This window comes from Pleurodeles waltl, chromosome 8, assembly GCF_031143425.1.
Source record: "Pleurodeles waltl isolate 20211129_DDA chromosome 8, aPleWal1.hap1.20221129, whole genome shotgun sequence".
NCBI lineage: Eukaryota > Metazoa > Chordata > Amphibia > Caudata > Salamandridae > Pleurodeles > Pleurodeles waltl.
Window position 1 is genome coordinate 1,193,484,389 of NC_090447.1, and position 13,571 is coordinate 1,193,497,959.

The 13,571-nt window shown below is 39.4% G+C and overlaps 1 protein-coding gene across 5 annotated transcripts in view; it reads left to right on the forward strand.

The window, feature by feature from the left end:
• The window catches only part of LOC138250516 (phosphatidylinositol 3,4,5-trisphosphate 3-phosphatase TPTE2-like), a 194,749-nt gene that overhangs the window by 110,785 nt on the left and 70,393 nt on the right, over positions 1-13,571 (forward strand). For all 5 annotated transcript variants that reach the window (XM_069205467.1, XM_069205466.1, XM_069205471.1 and 2 more), the window contains exon 9: positions 9,595-9,659. In XM_069205467.1, the coding sequence (XP_069061568.1) occupies positions 9,595-9,659 (65 nt within the window). The remainder of the gene's footprint in view (positions 1-9,594; positions 9,660-13,571) is intronic.

Consider the following 13,571-nt stretch of genomic DNA (forward strand, 5'->3'; position numbering starts at 1 on the left):
GTGACTCACAAGTCACTCAACCCCTTCACACAACACCAGTGGGGGGAAGACTAAGTCAGTTTTACAAATCTTGGGAGGAGATAACAACAGACACTTGGGTCTTAGCAATTATCCGACATGGTTATTGCATAGAATTTCTCCAACTCCCTCCAAATGTCCCACCAAAAACACAGAATATGTCAAAACAGCATTTAGACCTTCTAGAACTAGAAGTTCAAGCATTACTGCAAAAGGACGCAATAGAGTTGGTACCATGTACACAAATAAACACAGGAGTTTACTCACTGTACTTTCTAATACCAAAAAAGGACAAAACACTGAGACCAATCCTAGATCTCAGAACACTAAACACCTACATCAAATCAGAACACTTTCACATGGTCACGCTACAAGACGTGTTACCACTGCTAAAGCAACAAGACTACATGACAACTTTAGATCTAAAGGACGCGTATTTCCACATACCGATACATCCCTCGCACAGGAAATACCTAAGGTTCGTATTCAAGGGAATACATTACCAATTCAAAGTGTTGCCGTTCGGTATAACAACCGCACCAAGAGTATTTACAAAATGCCTAGCAGTAGTAGCTGCACACATCAGAAGGCAGCAAATACACGAATTCCCGTACCTAGACGATTGGCTAATCAAAACCAACTCCCTAACAAAGTGTTCACACCACACAGATTATGTCATACAAACCCTCTACAAACTCGGTTTCTCCATCAACTATACAAAATCACACATTCTGCCGTGCAAAACACAGCAATACTTAGGAGCGACAATCAACACAACAAAGGGAATAGCCACTCCAAGTCCACAAAGGGTTCAGAATTTTCACAAGGTTATACAAGCCATGTATCCAACACAAAAGATACAGGCAAAGATGGTATTAAAACTCCTAGGCATGATGTCCTCATGCATAGCCATTGTCCCAAACGCAAGACTGCACATGAGGCCCTTACAACAGTGCCTAGCATCACAATGGTCACATGCACAGGGTCACCTTCTAGATCTGGTGTTGATAGACCGCCAAACATACATCTCGCTTCTATGGTGGAACAGTATACATTTAAACAAAGGGCGGCCTTTCCAAGACCCAGTGCCACAATACGTGATAACAACAGATGCTTCCATGACAGGGTGGGGAGCACACCTCAATCAACACAGCATCCAAGGACAATGGGACGTACAGCAAACAAAGCTGCATATAAATCACCTCGAATTGTTAGCAGTATTCCTAGCGTTGAAAGCATTTCAACCCATCATAACCCACAAATACATTCTTGTCAAAACAGACAACATGACAACAATGTATTATCTAAACAAACAGGGGGGAACACACTCGACACAGCTGTGCCTCCTGGCACAAAAGATATGGCAATGGGCAATTCACAACCACATTCGCCTAATAGCACAATTTATTCCAGGGATCCAAAATCAACTAGCAGACAATCTCTCTCGAGATCACCAACAGGTCCACGAATGGGAGATTCACCCCCAAATTCTAAACACTTACTTCAAAATTTGGGGAACACCTCAAATAGACCTATTTGCAACAAAGGAGAACGCAAAATGCCAAAACTTCGCATCCAGGTACCCACACAGGCAGTCTCAAGGCAATGCTCTATGGATGAACTGGTCAGGGATATTTGCGTACGCTTTTCCTCCTCTCCCTCTCCTTCCATATCTAGTAAACAAATTGAGTCAAAACAAACACAAACTCATGCTAATAGCACCAACATGGGCAAGACAACCTTGGTACACAGCACTACTAGACCTGTCAGTAGTACCCCATGTCAAGTTACCCAACAGGCCATATCTGTTAACACAACACAAACAACAGATCAGGCATCCAAACCCAGCATCGCTGAATCTAGCAATCTGGCTCCTGAGATCCTAGAATTCGGACATTTAAACCTCACCCAAGAATGTATGGAAGTCATAAAACAAGCTAGAAGACCATCCACTAGACACTGATATGCAAGCAAATGGAAAAGATTTGTTTGCTACTGCCATAATAATCAAGTTCAACCATTACATGCATCTCCAAAGGATGTAGTGGGATACTTACTACATTTACAAAAATCAAATCTAGCCTTCTCTTCCATAAAGATACACCTTGCAGCAATATCTGCATACCTGCAGATTACCCATTCAACTTCACTATTTAGGATACCTGTCATTAAAGCGTTTATGGAAGGCCTAAAAAGAATTATACCACCAAGAACACCACCTGTTCCTTCATGGAACCTCAACATCGTCTTAACAAGACTCATGGGCCCACCTTTTGAACCCATGCACTCTTGCGAAATGCAATTCTTAACGTGGAAGGTTGCATTTCTCATTGCCATCACATCTCTAAGAAGAGTAAGTGAAATTCAGGCGTTTACTATACAAGAACCTTTTATTCAAATACACAAAAATAAGGTAGTCCTAAGAACCAATCCTAAATTTTTACCAAAAGTTATTTCACCGTTCCACTTAAATCAAACGGTAGAACTACCAGTGTTCTTCCCACAGCCAGACTCAGTAGCTGAAAGGGCACTACATACATTAGACATCAGAAGAGCACTAATGTACTACATTGACAGAACAAAAGAAATTAGGAAAACAAAACAACTGTTTATTGCATTTCAAAAACCTCATACAGGAAACCCAATATCAAAACAGGGTATAGCCAGATGGATAGTTAAGTGCATCCAAATCTGCTACCTTAAAGCAAAGAGAGAGCTGCCCATTACACCAAGGGCGCATTCAACCAGAAAGAAAGGCGCTACCATGGCCTTCCTAGGAAACATTCCAATGAACGAGATATGTAAGGCAGCCACATGGTCTACGCCTCACACATTTACTAAGCACTACTGTGTAGACGTGCTATCCGCACAACAAGCCACAGTAGGTCAAGCCGTACTAAGAACTTTATTTCAGACTACTTCCACTCCTACAGGCTGAGCCACCGCTTTTGGGGAGATAACTGCTTACTAGTCTATGCACAACATGTGTATCTGCAGCTACACATGCCACCGAACGGAAAATGTCACTTACCCAGTGTACATCTGTTCGTGGCATTAGTCGCTGCAGATTCACATGTGCCCACCCGCCTCCCCGGGAGCCTGTAGCCGTTTGGAAGTTATCTTCAACATTTGTACATTTGTAAATATATTACTTAAACCTTAGTTGGTACATACTTATTCATTCCATTGCATGGGCACTATTACTAACATACACAACTCCTACCTCACCCTCTGCGGGGAAAACAATCTAAGATGGAGTCGACGCCCATGCGCAATGGAACAAAAGAGGAGGAGTCCCTCGGTCTCGTGACTCAAAAAGACTTCTTCGAAGAAAAACAACTTGTAACACTCCGACCCAACACCAGACGGCGGACTATGCACAACATGTGAATCTGCAGCGACTAATGCCACGAACAGATGTACACTGGGTAAGTGACATTTTCCATATATATATATATATATACATATATATATCTTGTCCACTACAATGCGCTGAATGCCGCTATGCTCCTAATCGGGGGGCGGTTGTGCAGGTCGTCGCAGAGTCTGCTCTTCCGCCTCCAAATGCACCACAATACTTCTCCTTTCTTTACAGAAGAGAACTGCACCAACCAAGTATTTCTTCATCAACATGTTTTAATGCACGCTACCGCTTGATGCGTTTCAGCCGGAAACCAACCGTGCTCACAAACAATGGGTGCCATTTTTTTCTTTGACTTTAAAATGCTCTCATGCTTAACAAACAGTAGAACTAGCATACTTTCTTTGTAGTAACATCACATTACACTCAATTGCATCAATCCTCAATTTATTAACAGTTTTTTGCACGGCACTCGTAATTAAGAATACAACGTATTTCACATTCTATTTTATATATGGTTTGTCACCTATATTCATCCATTGTCTTTGGTTTAATAATTTCTACCTTTGTTGCTGAATACCCAGAGTTAGAGCTAATTCACTCCTCCGGATGCACTGCCTCTTTCCGATTGTACACGCAACCTTGTACCCTCTCAGTGAAGGGCAAAAGGCAAATAATATTCAGTACTTGGAGATGTTAACTTTACAGAGATGCGTTTTTATAAACATTCCATAAATAATAACCTCATTGGACAATTATCATCCCCTATATAAAATTACATTTCACGCTGTATAACTATAGTGCAATCAGTGCTTCTTCTTATCTGATAATGCCCAAGTGGGCTTCTTTTTTGCGCTACCCTCATGTTTACAATACCATAATATAGCCCAAGTGGACTTGATCTCACACATATCATTTACTATTGACCCAACTTCTCCATGCAAAATGACCATACTCCTTGTCCTAATACTTGATGCAATCTCCATGTCTCCATAAAGTGCTTAATAACAGGGCTCTCTTCCCAAAGTGCTAACATCCCAAATCCTTATAAAAACAGTTAAAAACAGAATCAGTTACATCCTTATTTCAACTGATATTAAGGGAGGAGCTATGAGGCAATCTTCTCCACAAATGTGTATAAATCCTCATCCATATTTAAGCCTGTAGGTACCTTCGTGTTAAGTTCTATGATATATCTTGATTCTAAGTGTCTCCAGATTTTCTCCCTTTCTCCACCCTTTTTAGTTTTTGAGACCACATCAATCACAAAGTATACTAACTTACTGGCATCACTTGCATGATGTTCCTCAAAATGTCTTGACACTGGATAATTTCTATCCTTGTCTCTAATCACTTGAATATGTTGCAGTATACGTGTGTGCACTTGTAGAGTGGCACTTCCTACATACCACAAGTCACATGGACGTCAATACATATACAGCATGGTCCGTCTTGCACATGTATCTCCCTTTGATCTTATTTACTCTTTTTTGTAATGTTATCTCATACTCTTTGCTATCGTTACCATGGAGGCATGCCTTACATTTGCGGCACCTCTTAAACCCTTGGGCATGGTTGAACTGTTACCTTCTTTAGTACTTTAGGCTGCTTTCAACTATGTAGTCCCTCATGGTTCAAGATATATTTTGAGGTATGTGGTGCTGGAATTTAGAATAGTAAATCCCTTGTGACCTATATATAATTACTTTCAACATACTTTTGTTGTCAATATTTTGGCTACAATATTTTTATAGGATAATGTGTCTGTCCTCTATATTCTGACAGTTTTTCTACCACAATATAAAGTGTAGGCTATTGACCTGCAACATTATCAAGTGTAGGATATTGACTACCACCATATTGTCAAAGTAAGTGTATATAAAGATAAGACTAGATTTGCTGTTCTCTAACTTCAGATTTATGTACCTGGGCGATAGGCATAGCTTCACACTTTGCAGTTAGGAAGTATATCAGCGTTATCTAACATTTGCTTTTGTAGATCTACACTATAAAGGGCTCAACTACGGGTGGCCCAAATGTTTTTGTCTCATACTGTGCAACCACCTGCTGTATCACATTTACAGAAGATCCCAAGTTTACCTCGCTTGTTTGTTAACAGTTGTTATAAAAGGGCCTAGGTGAAATCTACATTGAAATGACATCAATGTAATTCTTTGAATTTTGTATTCTGCTTATTATGCATCATTTCTAAAATTACAGAATTATGCCATATTATTTAATTAGACTGCTGTTAGTAGTAATAATATAGCATGGGAACAACATGAGCAACCACAGTACAAGAGGCTCTTATTCATGGGTTTGTATTTTGCTTGTTACTTTTTACCACGCAATGCTTCCTTACATTAAAATTAAACTGATGATACATTAATGCGCTAAAACATAGCCCTAAATGGTGATTTTCTTTTTTCCTTAATTTTCCCACTGTTTCACTCAATTGCGCAAAAGCAAATGCAGTGAATGTTCATTATGTACGTGTCTGGTTAGAAAGATTTGCAACAAAAAGGCTCTTCATGGTGGCAATGGGTTTTCTAAAAGAATAAACTGATATATTAGTTTGGATACTTGGAATACTGGTAAATCAATACGCATTTTTCCGTTAGTTATGACCAGAGCATTCATCTACCTTAAAACACTATAGTAGATCTTGGATTTTGCATCAGTGAGAAAAGGTCTGATTTCATCTCTTAACAGAACAATCTATGCATATGATTCTTCACTGTGTATTACATTTCCACTGCCAGAAAGGATTCTCTGATTAAATCAGTTGTTCCCTTCTTGATTGGCCCAACAACTTTGGTAACATAATCCAAAAACCTCTTTATTTGTTGACCTGTTATTTTCTTGATAGTGTTACAGATGAGGACTCCACAGTATCCACCAAAACTTTACATTTTTAAAACCACAGATTCATTGAAATACAGCTGAAGAGCATCATGTAAAAACATTATATATTTCCATCAGTCACCTCGAGCTTACAGCCATTGTTTCAATGTCTCCTTTTCTACAGGGTCATTTCAGATTTTTCACCTTTCCTTTTCTGACCCTAACTTTACTGGTATTATGCCTCTGTGCAGTGTGACACTGCTAGTCAGTGCCACAGTCCCCATGCTCTGATCCTAAAATGGTACGGGTAATATTGGTTTCACCCTTTTAGTCAGTTTAACCTTCTTGCAAAGCTGTGATAGATAGTGTAGAAAATGCATCCGTAGCATGGGAGTTAAATGTCATGTGGGCTGCAGTGTGTATTTGCACCACCCGCATATATGATAAAAATACATAGCTGCCACGGACACTACTGTACTCTTGCCGGGCTGGCATATAAAGGCACTACAATAATACGTGACAAGGAAAAGTGCATTGTCGGAGGAGTAGGAAAATGTATTTTTATACATTGAGAAGTCACCACTTAAGTGTACCTTGTAAGCTTATAAGGCATGGTGTGTCATATATTAAAATGTGGCACGCTATGGGCATGATATCTGCAAATAGATATTTTTAACAGCTAGAGCAACTTCATCATCAGGGCTTTGCACCCTGTCTAGCATTGGGGTAAAATGTCTGGGGGTGGATGTCCTTTCCCACTAGACATGTCAGCTGAGATTCGTCATGCCTTTCTCCTGTAATTCATCTAACTCATTTGAAATGCAACAGTGACTTCGGTTCCAGGATGAAAATTATTGCACCAATTTGTCCTCATAAGTTTTGCTTCTCTGAATTTCATGTCCTCTCCTTGAACGGCTTACTACTGCTAGATAAGGTCCAGGCATTCTTGCCAGCAGGGGAGGTTGATTATTCACAACTCCATTCAAATGGTGACTATGAGAGTCTAGTTCTTGATTCTTGAATATGCATGTGCACTTTTAGAATTGAGATATAAATCTTGTCAAAGTATGCATTACACAACAGGGAAGCATTATAAAAAGAAGCGTCTCCTTTGTTACAGAATATTCTCAATGCCTACATGAATTACGTTTTGGAATTCTTTATATAATTGTCTAGAAAAAAAATCAAAATGTTTGTTGCAAGGGCCACTTTTTAATCACTTTGATCCAGTTAACCATCCCAGACACACCTATTCCCTTAAACATAAAGTTGTGAGACACCATTTGTGATGAGTTATACACCTCTTCTCATCACTTAAATGTCTTACTACTCATTGGGATTTATATTGTACATCTTGTCTTAGTTTGACCTACACATACAATTAAGGCCTGTGGTGTCCTTTAATTTACATTTGTTGTTTTGTATGATAGTCTTCTTGGTAGAATTCTCATCTGCAAAACCAATCAAGCTGTTTCATCCAAAGACCTGCAAATTTACAAACATTCCCTCTGGGCAGTTCCCATTTGCATCCCAAGGTTTCAATGCGATCTTACCTGAATATACCTGAATAAGAACATTATACTTCTCTTCAATCAAGATCATAGTCTGCCCCAGGATATGACACATTGTGAAATCTTGACATTTCTAGAGCAGAGCTTCCAACTTCTATTTGGAAAGAGTTAAACAATTTAGAATCTTTAAACATCTGTAAATATGGTGGCCTTAACTCAGGCAATAAAGTGTTTGTAGCAGCATTGATAGTGTGGTCTCCCGAATGCACAAACAGAATTGCTGACTTTCCAGTGACATGTTCCCATACAGATATTTGTAGGGCAGAAGTAGGGGGATTCCATGTGCCTTTAACAAACATGACTCTCTAGACAGATGTGGCTTTTAGCTATGAAGTTCTGTGTAATCTGTTTTTTTAAAGCTTTAGCCAGTGCTTAAGGATTCCAGTGTTATGGGCTATGTAATGAGGTAGGTCGGAAGCACATAATCAAAAGAAATTGCATTTTTATATTTCTGCCCAATATGTTGTCCTAGCCAATTCTGAACCTACAAGATGAGAAGTAAAGAAATCAAGGAAAAGGGTACTAGAATCAAAATGGTCACATCCTATTTCCTATTCTTTCTACTCTTTCTCTAAAATGCAGTTTTGGCATGTATTCCTAGATTTTACTTCAGTCCAGGAAAACTGTTTATCTAAAAAAATATATAGTTGTATGCCTGAATCCTAATCTTAGAGCCACCTCACCTACCACAATCCCTCTTGACTATACGCTACATCAATTATTTTCTAATGTTGGAAAACTTTGTGAATAATAGTACCAGTGTTAATATTTTAGTATTTTTATACGTATCGAGGGTCCTTCCAAATAAAGAATACTCTTTGGTTTATCCTAAGGTATGTTAGCTAGTATTACTGGATCCCAGATAATTATCCAAATTAATTATTTCTGAGAACTCACTCAATTTAGTCCACTTGAGGTTGAGTCCACCCTTGTAGTACTATCTTACCAGTGTGGGATGAGGTGGCTGATGATGAAGCATTTCACATTATGTGTGTGAGTTCACCTCATCCAATTCTTGGAATTGCCTGGAATTATAATAGAAGAGTAGTACAGGTGGACAGAAATGTGGATATGGTATTTATGAATATAGAGGTACCTATTGGTTACCGCATCAAAGTGTGATGTGAAATGTTACTTGAGGCAGATGCGGGAATCCGTATCAGCCTCACTCTTTCTTTCATACTGGTTCAAGAGTACCAATGTCAATACCATAGAAAGCACTGTAAGATTCCGTTTGAGAACCAGCTAGACATTTCTTTTAATCTTTTATGTTTGAATAATTATTTTGAAAACTTTATGAGGCTGTGCCTCCGAAAAACTGGTGTGGAGTTGTTAAAACAAATGCCTAATAGGAATAACTTTTTTTAACTGAGTAGCTACTCTTGAGCTACATGGTCTATATTTTTAATGCATGATGAGCATTACTTATAGTTAGGTGATTAAAAAAAAGTCCTCTGATTACTAGGGGGAAATTTTAAAACGCTATGATGGTACACCAGTGAATCAGCTCTACCTTGCTATCCTCATGCTGAAGGAAATTTCACACGTGGATTTTCCTTCTGAATTATTACTACTTATAGCAATGAAAGGAATTTCTATTGACTAGATATCATGGGATAAACATTGTCTCACAAACTGTGTTGGCCTTTGTTGGAAAACAGTACTATTGAATATGTTAATCCCTAAAGTGAACTGAAAATCTTAGTGCCATGCAGTCAATTGTAGGTAGGATTTTGTGTCATAATTCACAGAATCATAAATGCATAATGTATATTTAAGGAGCGTCTTTCACCTTTTCAGATCGAGTGATTGCTATGTCGTTCCCATCTGCAGGAAAGCAGTCATTCTACAGGAATCCTATTCAGGTTGGTAGTTTTCCTCTTCAGCAAAATTCTACTTTGGGGTCTTTTAATATCTGCTATTCTAGTCTTTATTTATTCTGTAATGAAAGCTTACAGTTAAGGTTTCTTTTTTTTGTCTGAATCCCCAAAAAGTTGAAATGTCAGTGATTCCATATCTTTCTTTACCAAACCATTCTCTTACAGTCAGATTTTGCCAAAGTATAGTGTTGAGCATGCTCATGTGTTTAATCACTTTTTTGGTGCTATGTGCCTGGAGAAAATGTTGCTCCTGGAGATGTGTCCCTCTTTTGCTACTGTACTGACATTCTGCTGTTCATTCCATTCACATAGATCACTATTGATCAAAGAAGTTCTCGGGTAGAGGTAGTATTCATCCCAATACTAAACAAATCTGAGATTCTTGCTCTTTCCTCCTTACCACCTTATTAGAAGTTGTATGAAACGCAGGCACTACCACGGAATCCTATGTTCTGTTACTGCTCATACTAGGCCTGTGTTTTTTTTGTAATGCAGAGTGTCGTAGACTTTCTGTGGTACTTTTGTATTGTTTTATGAGGCCTCAAATTGCATGGGACCCCTGAGCAGGCCACTTCAGCAAAGGTTCCAGACCTTTTCTTGTGTATCCACCTATTTTGTCATTATGTGATCACTGGAGCACTGAACACCACTTCCTTGAGTATTTTTGAACTATGCTTTTCTATTCATTAAACATTCAAAGTATTTGTATGAATGAAAGTGTTAATCATTAATTCAGTTATGTGAGAACCATTTAGGATAGCATTGACTTAATAAGGTATTTCTTTAAGTTTTACTGCTTTAAGCCATTTATGTGTGTGAGTGCTTAGCCCACGGCTGCTATGTGGTTAAGCACACAGCTCCTGTTGTGTCTACACGCATACATTCCTAAGAAGGATATTACTCTCTGTATCAAATCTCCTCTATTGTAAATTGAGCCTGCCTCCTGCCAGGATACTGGTGAAAGTACACTGGTACTAGTGGTTCCTTGTCTAATGCAGCCATTCTGGGAAGCCTCAAATGTCTGCTCCCCCAGCCTGTACGCACAATGTGCACTAGAAGAAAGAAGGAGGAAATGGTTCTCAGTCATTGGTATGCAACTTCATACCACACTTCTTGTCACATGAGTATTCTTCTTTGAGTTGGCACACAAATTATGAAAAGAAGAACAAATGGGAAATAAGACGATTTTTTGGATACCAATACCTTTTCCAACACTTTTTTTTTTTAAACTACTGTGGGATCCTCCAACCACAAGTTGTACTTTAACCTTCGGTGTTAATATTTTGCACCACTTTTGAGGCCCTGTCATCAGATTGTGAGAAGGAATATGGTCGTAGTGAAATCCTAATATTCCCTCGCAACTTTTGTCTTCTTTTTGTAGTGACATGATAACACTCCACCACTGCTTTCTAGATGTGGATTCCAGTTTAAAAAACAAAAAACTTGGGGTACCCAGGCCAGGGTTGTTCAATGTTTACCAAGACATTGTGAATACAGGATGTAGGCTATCCCGGTGTAGGCTCTTGTAGTTATTCTGCAACATCCCCCTGTATCAGAAGTTTTCATATTGTGTGCTATGGTGTGACAAAACCATCACATAGGCAGTAAGTCATACATCAGAATACGTTTAGATGTTCTTTCAAATCAAATTAAGACAAAGTTAGAAACAAAGTGCACTATTAACAGTTAATTCTAATTGAGAGCCAGAAACTATTCCATAGAAGAAGCAAAAAATACATATTAATGAGTCAGATCAGCTGCATTCGTCCAACCATTAGCACTCAGTGACGTAGTGAGCCATGAAGCCTAGAATTTCCTTCTACAAACGAAACCTACATCTAAAGGTTTTTTCTTAAGTCTGAATCCTATGATTCCTACACAGTCCAATTTGTGCCTATCATGAGCTTTAATCATCCCTGGCAGTCCTTTAAAATATTCAAAGTTAGACAGTTTGCGAAGGGACAGTGTGTTCTTAAAGGAAACCTCAGTTTTTACACCACGCCAAAACATGCGGCAGCATCTCCCAGTAGAAATCAAACCACTGCCAACTTTTTTCAATGTGTTTGAAACACCAGAGGAACGACACTTGCTTCCTTCAACTAAAAATGGTTTCGATCAGCAAGGCCCAATGGGTACTGATAATCTGAGAGGGTATCATTTCACTAGCATTCCTGAAAACCACTAAAATCCCCTAAAGAATTTCAGAGTATCTCTCCAGCGAATCAAAAGCTTCTCCGTTTTGGTATAAATTTGATACCAAACAATGGAAAAGATCTATGGTTGCATGGTGGAGCCATGGAGCTGTTAAAGCTGGGGCATTGGTTGGCACTAATATATCTCCAAGATGCTTGGTTTCATGTCTTTATCAAGAAGAAGCACTATAAGGAAGTATGGCTTGCAAAAAGAAACCTTCACTTCCAGTACAAATGCCTTCCTTCGGCTTGAAATCAGTTCAGCAGTGTTCATGAAGTTGAACACTGCACCTTTGTGTGCAGAAAGTGCACGTTTGCCATCATCTCATGAGAAATGTGGGGCAACATTTGGTCGATATCCTCAGCCAAAGTGGCATATCATGCCAGTGACATACATAATTCTGCTTACTAATGTTCGTTTATTTTAACTGCATAGTTTTTTGAGGGGTGAAGCAGGCCTCCTGGGCGTTGTAAAACTCTACAACAGCAGCCCATACAAATACAGATTCTGTATAGCAGGACATCTAATTACATGGTACTGAAATGAGCAAGATATTGACAGCTGAGTGCTAATTAGTATCCTGAGCGCAGAAGCAGCCTTTTTTGTTCAATACAATGAGCATCTTGTATCATCTGAAGTACTAGTACTTTATATCTTGGGCACAATACAATTTGTGCATACTTGTCCATGAGTTTAGAATGCAGCACATGGGAACGAATACAGGGTAATCATTTATTTGCACAGTGTTTATACATCTAGGTCAACCCTATGAGAATGCCCACATAGAGTACCAATGTCGCATGTCAGGCATCTTTAGACAAACATGAATGAAGATTTTGATGGACACTTCGAAATGGCAAGGATAATACAAGTGTAGCTTGAAAGGTCCTAGAGATCGTACCTCTTTGTGATCTTCTGTAATAGGCACAATATATTGGTCTAAATCCAAATGTCACCTTTTGAGTGGTTACTTCTGCCGCTTCCATCTTTTCTTCTTTGGCTTGGACCTTGTAGGCACAAAATTATTCACGTGACTGAAAAAGCTGCCCATTCCTGCCTTGTTGCCTGACTTCCTGTATATTTTACCCTAGTCGATGCAGCAACTCCTGTTTGACATCTACATTGATATAGCTATAGTACTGACACCTGCCAAATGCTGAGTGCACCTTTAACCACAAGCTAAGGGCTTGGTAGGAGTTCATCTGGTCCCTTGGGCACAGAACTTATTACATTGACAATTAGAAAGGAGAGAACCTACTGGCCGCTTCAATGTAAAACATATGCAGTAGTGCTGCGAACCATGTTTGGGTTTTGCGTGCCATGCTGACGTCCACTCTAACAGTGCCTGCCAGCTCAGTGCCAGCTCTCTATTGCAGTGCAGAGTAGAAAGCGTGCCTGTAGATGGGGTGGGGAGGAAAGCTGGAGAGGATGTCAGGAGCCCACACATTTTAGGATAAAGTGGTGGAGGGTGTTTTACCAGGGTGGTGTAGGTGGTAGGGAGGGAAACTGGTATTGTTTTTTTTAAACATTTTGGGATGGGTTGAGGAGGGTGTTTACAGGAGGGTGGTGTAAATGGGGTTTTACATTTTGGAATGAGTCGGAGGACGCTAGGAGACAGATATACTGGCTATTTTTAGATGTTGGGATAAGGTGCAGGAGGGTATTTTCAAGAGTGTTGGGGGAGGGTGGCTCGGACTCCCAACT